Below are 15,233 nucleotides of genomic sequence, written 5' to 3'. Positions count from 1 at the left end.
GTTATAAAAATGTGTGTCAAAAATGTAGTTTGGGTTAGTTTGATTGAACAGATAGATCTAGCCTGTGTGATTGTGAGTTTAGCCATAAAAAAGCATATATTGGTGATTTCTAACTTGAAATTATCACAAACTATATTGTAACAACATAGAAGACAAGAATTAATTTGTTTTGTAAATTGGATTCTAAAGTAACTGGACCAGGCTATGTGGATTTTGATGAAAAGAAGACAAGTATTTAATGCTCTAGATACAACTGTGCTAGCAAATAATGAAAAAAACATTTGTTTATACATTTTAATTGTTTTAATACATTATTACCTGAAACAAGAGAACTGTATGCTGTTTGTTTGTTATTGAAATTTGTTGCCAAGTCCCAGACACCAACTACAAAGAATCCAGCCCATATATATATATATATATATATATTTATATATACAATAAACTAAAACACCCTGACAACAAACAAGGTAAACAGATGCAAATCTCTATGTCACCTGTTCCAAATAAATAGCTAGATTTAAAATAAAAGCCATAACTAGGATAAACAAATGCACATACTTATTTTAATCTGTTTCAAATAAATAGCTAAATTTAAACTAAGAACTATTACTATGATACAGATACACATACTTATTTTCATCCCTTTCAAATAAATGACTAGATTTCAACTATATACAACAACTACAATAAGTAGATGTACATAGTTCTTTAAGGAGCCATTTTCTTTTCCCATGATGTAGATTTAGTTTGAATATTCATACAGTGTAGATAATATATATACATACATACAATAACAATTACAAAATATGATACTTTTGTTGATATTATATTTTCTTGACTAATAAGTACTAGCAAAAAAAGACTATTTGTTTTTTAAAATTACAAAATAGTTTCCCACTACAGTTTATGGAATCAATAAAATGGACTATCTTAGCTCAACTTTTACTATGTAAGAGAACTCATAATTTTTCAAACTGTGTGACTTAAAAAGGACATGAACTCAAGTGTTCTTGTTTTAATATATATTATTTATTATTTGAATGTTTACTCACACAATAATATTCCAAACATAACTCATAAACAACTTGATATATCTTATATATGAGTTCTGATCAAAAAAGATTTCTTCTGTTACAGGTGCCAGTACAGAGGCAGTAAGCTTTACTGAGGTGTGTACAAAGTACAAATAGTGATCTACCTCACGGATAAACCACTTATCCAGACCTTATACCCGTGTTCAAAGACAGAAGCATCTCTTGCTTCTGTTGAAATATAAATGGACAGAAAATAAAAGCAACATGTTTGCATCAAATTTTTTATGAAAAATGGTACAGTAGGAACAGAAATCATTGAAATGTTAAGAACTGCTTTTAATTATGATTGCTTAAGTAAAACTGTTGTTTATCAGTGGATAAAACACTTCCAAGATGTCCAGAAATCAGTCAAAGATGACGACCATTCTGGGCAATCACCGACATCATCCACTGATGAAATGGTTGCTAAGATGAAAGAAAATAGTCAAAGTCATCAAAGATTAACTATTCATGAAATTGCTGACAAACTGAACATTTCCTTTGCATTATGTCATGTGATTTTAGCTGAAAAACTCTGCATGTGTCAAGTGTCTGCAAAATTTTTTCCAAGGCTGTTGATGGATGACCAAAAGTTTCACCATCAACAAGTGTGTGAGGATCTGAAAAGAAGGCTAGAAATTGATCCAAATTTCATCAACATCATTATTACTGGTGATTGAGTCATGGGTACACAGTTATGACCCTGAAACGAAATTTCAGTCACCCCAGTGGAAATCTCCATCATCACCACTTCCAAAAAAACATGACAGTCTTGATCAAATGTAAAGACAATGTTGATCGTGTTTTTTGATGTTCAAGGTATTGTTCATCATGAATGCGTGCCTAATGGCCAGACAGTTAACCAAGCATTTTATAAAAAGGTCCTAATTTGCTTGAGGGAAGAAATTAGAAGAAACTGCTGCGAGCTGTGGAAAATGATTATTGGTTTCTCTGTCACGACAATGCACCTTCACATAGTGCTGTATCTGTTCAAGAACGTTTGGCAGAAAGAAACATTCCTGTGATACCACACCCCTGTAATCTCCCAATCTTGCCACATGTGATTTTGTTCTGTTCCCAAAATCAAAATTAAGTTGAAAGGAAGGTGATTTGATGACATTCCAACCATCCACAATTGTGTGAAAGCAGAACTTAGTCACACAAAAGTTGAAGGCTTTCGAAAATGGCAGGAACATCAGGACAAGTGTGTATTAGCTGGAGGGATTACTTTGAACGGGATATAATATAATACTGATGTATGTACATTGTTCTGTGCAATAAAAGTGAAGTCTTAGAACTTTTGACCATACATCATATATTGCAAATAGTGGTCTCTGTTCAATCATTTGCCTGTCTCCAGTTTGAAAAGTTGCACAAAGAAACAAAACTCAACATTTACTTTTGAAATTACAGAAGAACAGACATGGATAATGTTGATGCCAAATTTTATTTCACAAACAGGATATTCTACATTAAATGTTAGAAAGTAATCATACTGTCATTCAAATTTCAAAATGTAACATAACTTAAAGAATAAAAATGTACATTTACCATATGTTATTGCTGAGCACCACTTAGGATGACTAAAATGCTCAACAATTACTTTTGCAGTGTGTGGTACAAATATGTTAGAGGCTTGACACTGAGTGAAACCAAGAGTGCAACACAATAAACATTTTCTTAAAGTCTACAATATAATTTAAATTGAAAGATCCAATGGGTCATTTAGGTTGGGGCTAGAAGGGGCTCAGCCCTAGGGCTTATGGTCTTAATGGAGGCCCATTGTAGGACCCTCAAAGATTATTAGCCACTAAGCACATACAACCTTTAATCCACCACTGGAAAGATCAACATAAACGTTCCTATTATTTGAGATAAGTATGTTTGTTTGTTGTAAATAAGCTAACTTTAAAATTTACTTTCTTAATTAGTAATTTTTACAATTACTAATTAAGAAACAAGGGCACTTGGCAAAAAAGTGTCATCCATAAGTTACTACATATTAAACTTGTTATATAAATGACTATATATTAGTTATTAAAGTTTCTCATACCTTTTCTTCAACAGAAAGAAGAATTTTTCCAACTGCAACTTCCCAGTTATCAGAAGAAATCTGCTACAAATTTGATAAATAAAAATGGAGTTACAAAACTGTACTAAGGTACAGGTAACATGGAACAATTAGCAGGCAAAAAATATACACATTCTTAGAATGAACTTCATTTATTACCTTTAACTGAAACTATATTGACTATTAAAATACACATAGCTGCACCAATTATTAATCTTTTGTATTTTCTCCCTTGTTTATAATGCCTTAAAGTGTTCTGCAGAATCAAGCAATTTTCACTTTTCAAAGTTAAATGTAAAATAATAAAAATAAACTTTTCTAGAAAGTTTATCATTGAACCACTGTCCTTTTTAGTTGGGAAATTACAGCTCCACAATGATTTACAGATACCAATCAAGAAAGAGACTACCTAAATGGCACCTAAAGATACAGTTATGGTTGGACCTTTGTTAAAGAGTCACCATTAAGATAACTGATCACCAACTTGTTTCATAGTTCCTCATGTTAAATAAACATCTGGTACCACTGGAATCTGTGGTAATTAACCTGAACAGAAAATAGAGAGAGAAGACAAAGAGGGAATCAGAAAAATTTTGTCAGCAGTTATTTAAAATGTAAGCAGTGATCTGTCATCGCACTCACAAATGGTCCCTATATTAAACAGAGAGACGACTGGGTACTTACTGTCTTGCAAAACAACACATTCTTCTTGTGAAACTTAAAAGTCTTATACAAGAAGTTCAAGAACAGAGATGGAAGCCACACAACAAGCTGTTTTCTAGATTATGGAAAACAATGAACTGCAAATAGAAAGTTCCATGACATAATATCTGATAACAATTTCCAGGCAGTACTGTATAAAGTTAAAATTTTCCAACACCATAAATGTACTTGCAATAAAAACTTAGATCCTCTCACATAACAATTTTTTTTTCAGGTCATACTGCCCTCCACATGCACAATTTGTTACTCTCCACTAGCCTTGAGACTCACACCTCAATTCACATTTCCACATGCTATTGATGAACTGTAGTATAAAAATGAGCATGAGACAACTTTCCACCAATAGGGGTGTGATGTACTATCCTAGCACAGCTGGCATAATCTATAATAATTATTCAATTATCACTTTAAATTACTCAATTAAAGATGTACTGGAAGTAAACAAGAAGGGTGGGAAGTGTGACAGAGGTAAGTACCTATACGAAATACATTTTCAACATTGGAAAACCTTAACATTCAATACAATATCTCACCTACCCTCACATTAGAGCTTAAATCCCACACTAAAACAGTGGAGAAACCAAAACAAAAGCAACTTAGGTGAATTCCCTTCAGAAAGTGCCTGAAGAAAACAATTGGAGCACAATACCCTATACTACAAAAGCATAGGAACACACATGCAGGGTATAGTCTTCACCTGTAGTGAAGATACGTGTCACCAAGAAAACAAGTCCAGTATGGAAAATGGATATGCTTGATGGTGTAGTAGCTAGGTGCAATAGAAAGTACATGGTAGGTTAACTCTAGTCCAAAACCAGGTAGTATTGAATACATGTCTTCTAGTCTACAGAAGGAGAAGGGTCCCAAAAATCTTCACTTCAATGGCAGGAAGCAGAAAGGAAAAGCAACATTTTTTCTGGCAACTTAGATACGGCAAATGTTTGAAGACCCAGTACACAACTAAGAAAAGGCTACCTGAGAACTTAACACCTGGGAAATGGTAAAAAAAAAGGGAATGCAAACATGGTGGGTCAACTCCAGTCATAAACCATGTAGTGTCAGGAATTTTTGTCTGGTCCATGGTAGGTGTAGGGTCCCTATCATTCATACATGGGAGGCCGTATGCTGACTGGTTATATGTGACTCAAACACAAGACTGCATGAGAACTGATATTCAAGTGATAGTAAAATGTGGGAAAAAGTTAGCCAGGAGTAAAATGCATGAGGCAGACTTGTTTAACAGAAAACCATACAATATTGGGAATTTTTCATCCATTGCTCAGTAGTAAAAGGATACACACTATATGCACTAGCAGAGCACCACCACCCTACTCTCTACTGATTGAAAGTTGTCATGCACTTGACGAAGCCTTCATGGTCCACCACTCCAGCAGTTAGAAACTGGTAAGTTCCAAGAACTTCCATACTGCACTGAAAGGGAGATATACCATGTAGAATACAGAGAAATGAAACACTTTACAATATTTTAGTAAAACTACACAGGCAGATGAAAACATATGAGAACAAAATAGGGGTGGGGTTAAAGGACTTAAGTAACAAGGGCATTATGCTCTAACAAATGGTAGCAACAAATCAACCAAATATGAAAGGATAATGCTGAAGAAGATAAACACACAACTGTAGAAAAGATAAGTAAAAGAGCATGAACCAAAACACCATTGTAAGATTGGAGATTTCTACAGAAATAAGGTGAATGAAACAAACTTGAGGAAACTAAATTGTACAAAAGAATAAAAAAGGTTTAGGTAGTTTCAAGTCAGCATTGGTACATGATTAGGATGCAGGTAATAATAAAAAAACTGACAAAATTCCTTCCATCTCAAACAAGAAACATAAGTGGAGATATGTCATGTACAAAAGAAAGGCAGAGGCTTCATGAACTTGTCCACCACTTGCTGTACAAAAGCTGTCACATCTGCCAACAGACAAACCCAATGCTTATAAACTGCCCAGTCATGAAATGATGATTGTATACTTCAGAATGGAGGAAGTCAGCTGTGCTAGAAAAGTGTGTTACTCTCTTACTGTTGGAGGGTTGTTGCATACTTATTTGCATGGAAACATGAATCTGGACAGAAGTCTCAAGGCTAGTGATAAGCAAAATTTATACAAAGAGAGTGTAACGCAACTCTAGGAAAGCAATTATGTTAGTATAGGAAAGGTATCATATCAGTAATTCAGTATTTTCCCATATGGATGACAGAAATAAAGAAACTGTATAGTAAGACCATCCTCTGTCACTGTGTGCCATACCACATAGGGGTAAAAGTAAATGAGACAGTTAACAAGCTCTGCCATATCCACTCAATTCTAATGAAAGAATATGGCTCCACGTGCATTAATATGGCAAAAGTGACAACCATAGAAAGTATTCCTCACAACATTCAGAAGAAAGGAAACTGTATGATACAGCAGTAAAACTAAAATACGAGCTTGTCAACAGGACAGTAAATAAACAGAAGTCGATTGGTAAAGTAAGTAAAGGATTCCTCCTCTACTTGCTGCCAGACAGCCAGCTCTACAAGAAGGGTCATTAAACCTCCTGGTATTATTAGCAAGTGCTATTCTAAACAAATTTCTAATAAAAAAACAAACAAGATTCACTGTTATTTATATTACAGTACTACATCTCTAGTGAAAAGACTTTCAGTGAAACCACGAATTTCCAGTGAAGTGGCAGTAATGAGTTTTTCAATGTGTTGTATAAAACATTATTAATTGAAACTTTAATCAATAAAAGTTTGAATATAAAAATGACAAACTTTAATCTTACTACTTGTAAAACAATGTTTTATTCATTTCTGTAAATTGTACAAATTATAGTTTATTTTATCATGATGCAATTTTATTATACATGTTGCAGGCACAATAGTTTTTTAATTTTTTTTTTCCATAGTAAGAGATAAATAAACACTCACTGTTTTAACAAATCAAACTGATATGTCTCTTGGGACAGTTTCTTTAGATAAATGAGGACTTACAATGCTTTTCTGTATCAGAAGAACAATTAAACTAGTACAGAACTATGAATAAAGAAGACATTTATGTACAGAAGTATGAATAACAAAGACATTTATGTGCAGAAGTATGAATAACGAAGACATTTATGTGCAGAAGTATGAATAAAGAAGACATTTATGTACAGAAGTATGAATAAAGAAGACATTTATGTACAGAAGTATGAATAAAGAAGACATTTATGTACAGAAGTATAAATAAAGAAGACATTTATGTGCAGAAGTATGAATAAAGAAGACATTTATGTGCAGAAGTATGAATAAAGAAGACATTTATGTGCAGAAGTATGAATAAAGAAGACATTTATGTATAGAAGTATAAATAAAGAAGACATTTATGTACAGAAGTATAAATAAAGAAGACATTTATGCACAGAAGTATAAATAAAGAAGACATTTATGCTCAAACAGTTGTGCCAATGAATGTAGCTAACAAATCATCCTAGCCACTACATTAATTTAAAATTTGAAAATACTTTTGATCTTATCGTACTTACCAATTTTAGGAACTCAGAAAGGCCGTCCCAGTCTGCTAACTTCCATGCTGATTCTACACGAAATGGATTTATCTCATTTGACCATTCTGGTCTATAAAAATAATGCAACAAAGAAAATTTATCTAAACTTTCACATTTTTCACCAGAAAATGTCAAAGTTTATTTAGAGTTAGTGCTAGTACAAAGCATTATGAATATAACAAAATAATTATAATTAACAAATGAATCTTATTTCCTGTCAGGTGTATAGCTAGACAAATTATAAAAAGAAGAAATACCCATGTTTAAGAAAGCAACTCTATTTCCTGTTGGATGAAAATAACTTAAAAAGTGTGCATAAAACAAACAAACACAAACCTCTCATTTAGAAGACCAGTAGCATAGGTAAGTGCTGTGTTTGACTGATCTAAACCCATCAAGCATCGAAGAAGACCCTGATGGTGACTAATTGTGTCTGATTTAACTTTTACAGCTCTTTCATAACAGGAAAATGCATCTTGTAGTTGACCTATCAAACATGATAACAGAATTTGAAATTCAGTAATTTGATCTTGATGAAACTTTGTAGAATTGATAGCTACTGCCTGTTGTGGAGACACAAGTGTAGATGACAACGTTTTGAAAGTCTTCTGCTTTTTGTCTTTAAGACTAAAGGCGGAAGACTTTTGAAACGTCATCCTCTACACTTGTGTCTTCACAACAAGCAGTAGCCGTCCATTCCACAAAGTTTCATCATGAATATTCTGCCTAAACAATCTATCAAACAATTTGATCTTATATTTAAGTACTTCAAGCAATAAAACAACAAATTTATTTTTAACAATAGTAAGAGTTCTAAAGGTTACACCTAATGAATCATTTAAAATTTAGATATAATGATGACAGATTTTGTTTATATATATCCACAAGACCAAGGAGAAAAACTTGCAATTTAAATAATTGTTAATTAGAATGTTCCAGAAGTTATCTGAAATACATGTGAAATGATATCTTCACTTGTCTTTGGTGACTTCATGTATTCTTGTTTTATCACAAGGTTAAAATAGCAATGTGGGGATTAACAAAATTAACAAAAGTCAAATAGCTTAAGATAAGAGCACCCATGTATATATGCACATATATGAATTTATGAACTAAAAAAACAAAGAGACCACTATATAAGAATTACCAAATATATCAACATGTAATTTTTTACTTTAAATACATCTTACTATTAAAAACAGAACAAATACATTCATTTCATAAATTATCAGTAGTAATATTAAAGCAATGTAAAGTAAAAATGGGCTGTAGTTTCAAAGCATTACAAAAGATTCAAGTAAATTTGATCTAAGTGTGAAACTGTAACTCTGGTGCCAAAACAATGGTTCAAGGCTTCAATTTTTAATGTCAAAACGACAATTATGACTTGTCTGAAGCTTCAAGCTTTATTGTCAAAACAATAAAGCTGGTTGAAAGATCTAACTTTTGATGCATAACACTCTGATAAATTTTGTTTTAAATTAAATTTGAAACACTACACAGTATAAAAAAATTATATATGTAAAAACTGTTGGTATGGGTAGAGAAAGCATTATGTAGAAGAGCGAACAATGTTTCGACCTTCTTCAGTCATTGTTGTACATAGAGCTTTCTCTACTCATACCAGCCGTTTTTACATATATATTTTTCTCTACAAGTGGGTTTTGTCGTCATCACAGAGTAAAATAAAATTGTTTACAACAAAATAAAATAACAGAGAAATTCAGCCTAAATATGAAATTGTAGCTTCAAAACTAATACAATACTTGATTTCAGAATGACATAGAAGAAACATTCCCACACTAGCAGTACCATTACAGCAGAAAGAAATGTTTGGTTAGTAAAGAAAATATTCATGTGCCTGCAAAACTTTGTTGATGAGTACTTAGCTCATAAACAGCAGCAAGAGAAGTATTTCAAAGACACTGAAATTATTCAAGATGCCAGTTTTCCAGACCTTTTGTTGGATGTGAGCAAGAATATACATTTCATATTTAAGACACAAAAAACTGGTTGTTACAGCCCAATTACATAATGAATAACTAAACACATTAAAAATATAAAGTGCACAAAAAACCTCTCTTTAGTGCACACAATGAAGGATGGAATAACAGGGGTATGTATAAACAGTTATTAATAAAGATACACACTTAAACACGATGTTTTCTGATTTCCGTACAGAAGTACCATTTGATAATCACAATGATCCCCTTGTCGGAGTCTCATTAGATTGACTGTGGATTTTCTTTGGCAGAAGAGAACCTGTCAAGTTAGTGAATTAAAATTAGGTCACTATATCATAATCAGGAGCAAGTAAATCAGAAAACCAAAATATAAAAGATGTTAAGATAACAAAGCCTCAGCAAATGTTTCCCTGATGCTAGAGATTCTACACCAGCCTTAGAATGTTGGCTTTCTATTATTTACACATAATGTGGTATTAAACATCACAGATAACTACTGGCAATTTCTGAAACAAGAGGATGTGATATGTGGGCATGTCACATTGGATCTGATTTACAAATTTACAATTTCTGGGATGTGTAACCAAATGAGATCGAAAACTATAAAAGTTATGCTTTGTGTGAGTGATTACAACATTACAAGAAATTATGTTAACTTTCATAGCTCTTGATGCAATGGAAAATGAGTTAGAGAAGAGGGTATTACCTACTGAGCAAATGTCAATTCTCACACTATGATGCTTGTTCTGAAAAAGATAAACCGATCGCCAAAAGTATTACTTACTTGGCATGACACAAGATCTTAGTGTCTCACAATCAAAATTTAATTAATTTGTTATAACAATTAGAATAGCATAAACATCTCAGCTAATAATGCATATTATAACAGTATACAAGTTTTAAGTTCTTAATTCTAAAGGCAATATTTAAAAAAACAGGATTTGTCAAAAGACTTCACAAGCTGTAGCTAAAATTAGCATGTAAGCATATTTCTTTGATGGAATTAAAACATTTCCATCATCTTTAAGTCCATCACCAATAATCCTCTTTAGATTACTTGTACCTACATCGCCAAAGCTCCCAATGTTCTGTAAGGCAACAACAGAAATAAACTGTAAAACATTGCTTCACTGCTTTAGCAAAAATCAGTTTGTTTATTTTTAGAGCCAGTTTTCATGTGTAACTACCACAACTAAGCATTGCATAAAAGTACTGCAACTTGAATGGCTTCAACAATAATGTTAATTAATTATTTCTTTCTATTGGCATTATCAAGATCTGAAATCAACTGTACCCCATTTTGCTTTTATACTTTACTAGAGTTTTGAATGCTGACAAAGTATGTCCATCCACAGCAAACAGGTAAGCTGTTTAAGAAGTTTTCAATATGCCTCTTTAGCTTGTACACCCAGAGTTAAGTTATCTGAGGATGAAGAGAGATGCTGGAAGCAAAAAGATCATCATCAGTAATACCAGTGTTGTCATGAAGACTTATCATCTTTGGACAACTTTTTAAAACATTAAAAGCACAAGTGTATAATTGTATAAATTTTATGTTGGATACAATGCAATAGAATAGATTAATAAAAATAGCATAGCTTGAATTAATAAAATAAATGGATAGTATATCTGTGTAAAAGAAAATCATAGTGATTGAGAAAACAGAAATTCACCAAAAATAACTAGGTTATAGACTTACCAGTTTATAAAAACAACAAAAAATCAATTAGTGTGTGTGTGTGTGTGTGTGTGTGTGTGTTTTCTTATAGCAAAGCCACATCTGGCTATCTGCTGAGTCTACCGAGGGGAATTGAACCCCTGATTTTAGCATTGTAAATCTATAAACTTACTGCTGTACCAACTGGGAACAAATCAATTAGTAGATAATACTACACACAGGATAAAATTTAATTATGTTTAAGTTAGTACTCAGTAAATAAAGACCACAAAATCAGTTCTCTAATTACCTTAGTATATGCTAATTTGAATTACTAACAAATAACCAAATTTAAAAGTTCACATATAACTCAAAATCAGATAAAACACATATATTAAACACACCATGACACACAAAAATCGATGTTTAGGTGTCTTTTTAAATAACATATAATATGAAAATTTAAATATTAACATACAGTTTGATACCAAACTTAAGAAGATAAAGTTATAAAATAGTAGTTCAATAAAATTTTGAATGTAAGTTGACAAGTGCAATGATGTGGCCTTTGACCCATGACCCATCTGGAAAGGGTTAACAGTTACATACATAAAGAAATATTTACTTTTACATACCAGTTGCTTCATGACCTAGAATCAAATCATGAAGTGTGGGGTCTTCTTGGCGAGATGCTGCTACTCCTGCCACTCCATCTGGTTCATCAAGGAGAATGTACAGTTTCTAAGACAATAAAATAGATGCATACTGATCACAACTGAAAAAAGTAGTAATAAAAAACAATGCATTCATCCTATATATATATATATAAAAACATTTTTTGCATTTGAATCCTGAATATTCTTAGATTCCTTATTCTTATAAAGAGTGATTCTGAAGTTCATTAACAGGTAAGGAGAGGCACAGGATCAGACATAAGGTACACTGAGTCTGCCCTGTGACAGTACCATTGAAATAATGGGAAATTTTGTTGATATGAACCAAATAACCAAATTATCAGGAGAAAAGGTGTAGACAATAAAAAATAAAAACATTTTAACATGAGTACTCTGAAAATATTCTTTGAGAGCTATAATTTTATGTATATGTGCATGTAAAGTTGTACTACAGAAGATGTAAGTCTGACAGTAGCAAAAGTTATAGCACAAATCTGAGTTTGAGGTACAAGCCCAGAATTTTATTATACAATTAACTCATTGAAAGATTGTAAGTATTAAACTTTACACAGTTTGGTTTCTATTCATCTCATGAATATTGCAACTTCACATAACACACACTGCAGATTCACACTTAAAATCTGTTTCAATGCAAAATTACCAATATCTATTGTTTTCCTTAAACTATTATTTTGTCATTTGAAATGAAACAGAATATTCTGGCATGTGATGTAATCTTAGTAGTATTAATATTTCATTATACAAAATTACAAGAGATATCATTTCAAAATTATTTACCTGCAAGAAAGCCAACTGTAGCCGTGATGATTCTTGGTTATTCTTGATTGATAATTCTAATACATTAAAGCCCGAGCATAAGCTTGACAAACAAAGGAGCTAAAAGGTCTTCTGGAACACTCTTCAGGAAGTCATAAACAGACTTATAGTTGGGATCATTATGTGGGTCCACAAGAGAAATAACAACTTTGTCAATTCATGCATTAGCAAAAGCAAATCACAAAAAACGAAAAATACATTGTCTTTACATGTAAAACATTTATTAAAGATTAAGGAAAGTTGGTGTATTCATTCTATGCATGAGCTTATGAATATACAGAACCACAACAGTCATCATGAGGTCTTAGTAATGGGTCACATTTCAATAACTGAGAATAATTCTATTCTGTTAACAACAGAACCAAAACAGCCATCTTGAGGTCCTAGTAGCAGATTACATCTCAACAACGAAGAATTGTTTTTATTCTGTCAAGAACAAAACCCATAGGACCTCCATTAGGTCACCAATAATTACAAACCATGTCTTATTATGTAAAGAATAGAATCACAAAAATTTCTGTCAGGTCCAAGAAAAACAGGTCACCTTGCAAAAATGTGTAATAATGGGTTTTTATTTGTCAATAACAAAATCTTAACAACCTCCATCAAGTCAAAAGAAAATTGGTCACAGCACAATAATTTGGAATTTTATCTATTATTTTAATGATAAAGTTCTAAACAGAAGTTGATATCAGTTACAAAACAGACGTTGAAAGCAGCAAAGTTTGAATGAACTATAATAGTACAGATTGTACATGTAAACAACTTCAGATCTTTGAAGCTTATCAGAAAAACAATAAAAACCACTAAAGATGAATCCCAAAATACTGATGTTGCAATAATTTGACTCTACAATGAACTGATGCATTTCATGGAGTATGTTGATATATATATAGAGCTAAAGGAGATGTGGCACAGAAACTGAAAAATTGCAAATGAATTCAACATTGAAACTCTGCCTTATTTATTAGCTGAATTTCTACTTTCAAGGGCAAGTTGGCAACACATTTTGGTGGTTTCCACAAGATCATTTTATTATTAAACTGCAACTTACTTTGCTTGTTTTGAGAAATCGAATATTTTGTAAATTCTGGTTTTATTTATACCATAACAATCATCACATTTGCTTCCTTTCAGGATGAAAGCTCCAACACATCATTCTATAGTTTCTCCACTTTAAACCAAAATCTGTAAAATTGTCAGCTTATCAGATTTTTCAAATGAGACTGCTGACATATCTTGTTTCTGTTAAATGCAGTCAAAGTTTTCATCAGTGAACCAAGTTGAAGACACAATATACAATACAAGTACATAAGCCACATACAAAGATGAATTTCTCTTCATTATCAATATAGTTCTAAAGTTTACAGGTTACATATTTTTAGAAGTTACAAACAAATATCAATGAATAAGGTGTAACAGATAGTTTATACATGCTACTTCATTTTATATATGAAGGATAGCTTTTGCTAGAGACAGATCAGGAAAAAATTATAACTAGCAGTAATTTGCCCTTTTGCTACAGACTCAGTATAATATACAAGTTCATCTACACATTTGCACACATTAAGTATTTGTACTATAACTTTTGACACAGCACATGTACCTTCACAAAATCTGGTAGACATTAGTACAGATACAAGTATTTTTTTTACAAAAATCAGATGTTTCGTGAACTATTTTTATAAAAGATCTGTTTGTGAAAATTGAGTCTGTTTCATTACTTGTATGAGTGCAAAGTGATTTCATGTTATGAGTTAAAACTGTTCTTCATCCCAAAATCTCAAATATTATTTGCATAATCTCTAAAACTTCCTAAATATATTTCAGATGTTTGATTTCAGCAAAACTTTATACATTATGTTATTTTCTACACTCCAGCTGTGCGGTCTGTCACTTAACTAGCTTTGCAACTATCATTAAAAAATTAGGAAATAAATAATTTTATTTTTTAGTGCTATGATGATGACATATTGTAACATGAAAATACAAATGTTTAGTTTAAGTAGACTAAGTCTCATAATGCTATATATTACATATATATTTATTATGTTACTGACCTTCCAGTCATGCCTAGCTAGCATTGTGCAACTTGCGTTGATCTGGTGCTCTCATATTACATATCCAGTAACATAAAACTGACCTTTAGTCTTTTCTGTCTTGGCTGTGTTTTAGTGGACTAGTATTTTGTAATATACAGACACATTTAAATTATTATACATTATATATATGTATATACATTATGACTATTTAGAAATAAATTATTAAACTTTTCTTAAAATATAGAAAAAAAAATGGGAAAAGCAAACAATTATCTCTTCTCTCTACGATCTCTGTACTTGGTTGTTGCTGGACATAAGTTGCTAAGCCTTTTGAAATTTCAAAAGTGGAGGATATCAAACAATTTTTTTTTAGGTTTTATACATACAGTTGGATAACCAAAAAATCATAAGTAACTACACTGATACCATAGAATTCCACTTAGTAAATAGATTTATATCAATTTTAAAATATATGAAACTATGAGCAGACTAAAGACACAACCGAACTCCTTGAAAACTTAGATTGAAAGAACACTAGCTTTTTCGAAGATTAAAATAGCTAAAACCACTTTAGGAACATCTTAAGCTAGTGATTGGTTATTCCCATGTCATATACTGTAGTAAGAGTATATAATG

General features: G+C 31.8%; 1 protein-coding gene across 19 annotated transcripts in view; it reads right to left on the bottom strand.

The window, feature by feature from the left end:
* LOC143242176 (serine/threonine-protein kinase atr-like) overlaps positions 1-14,281 on the bottom strand; it is a 38,564-nt gene extending 24,283 nt beyond the window's left edge. For 9 of the 19 annotated variants that reach the window (XM_076485516.1, XM_076485515.1, XM_076485518.1 and 6 more), the window contains exons 1-7: positions 12,517-14,280; positions 11,680-11,785; positions 9,574-9,685; positions 7,760-7,910; positions 7,403-7,493; positions 3,127-3,189; positions 319-384 (exon numbers count right to left, since the gene is read on the bottom strand). In XM_076485516.1, coding sequence (XP_076341631.1) covers positions 319-384; positions 3,127-3,189; positions 7,403-7,493; positions 7,760-7,910; positions 9,574-9,685; positions 11,680-11,691 — 495 coding nt within the window. In that variant the 5' untranslated portion in view covers positions 11,692-11,785; positions 12,517-14,280. Of the gene's footprint in view, positions 1-318; positions 385-3,126; positions 3,190-7,402; positions 7,494-7,759; positions 7,911-9,573; positions 9,686-10,093; positions 10,134-10,681; positions 10,830-11,679; positions 11,786-12,516 lie in introns of those variants that run through there. The other 10 variants (XM_076485521.1, XM_076485520.1, XM_076485526.1 and 7 more) reach the window with 10 other exon arrangements.
* Positions 14,282-15,233: the final 952 nt, after the last annotated feature.

This window comes from Tachypleus tridentatus, unplaced genomic scaffold, assembly GCF_004210375.1.
Source record: "Tachypleus tridentatus isolate NWPU-2018 unplaced genomic scaffold, ASM421037v1 Hic_cluster_2, whole genome shotgun sequence".
NCBI lineage: Eukaryota > Metazoa > Arthropoda > Merostomata > Xiphosura > Limulidae > Tachypleus > Tachypleus tridentatus.
Note: the sequence above shows the minus strand (reverse complement) of the source record. Positions and strands in the feature narration are given on the sequence as shown.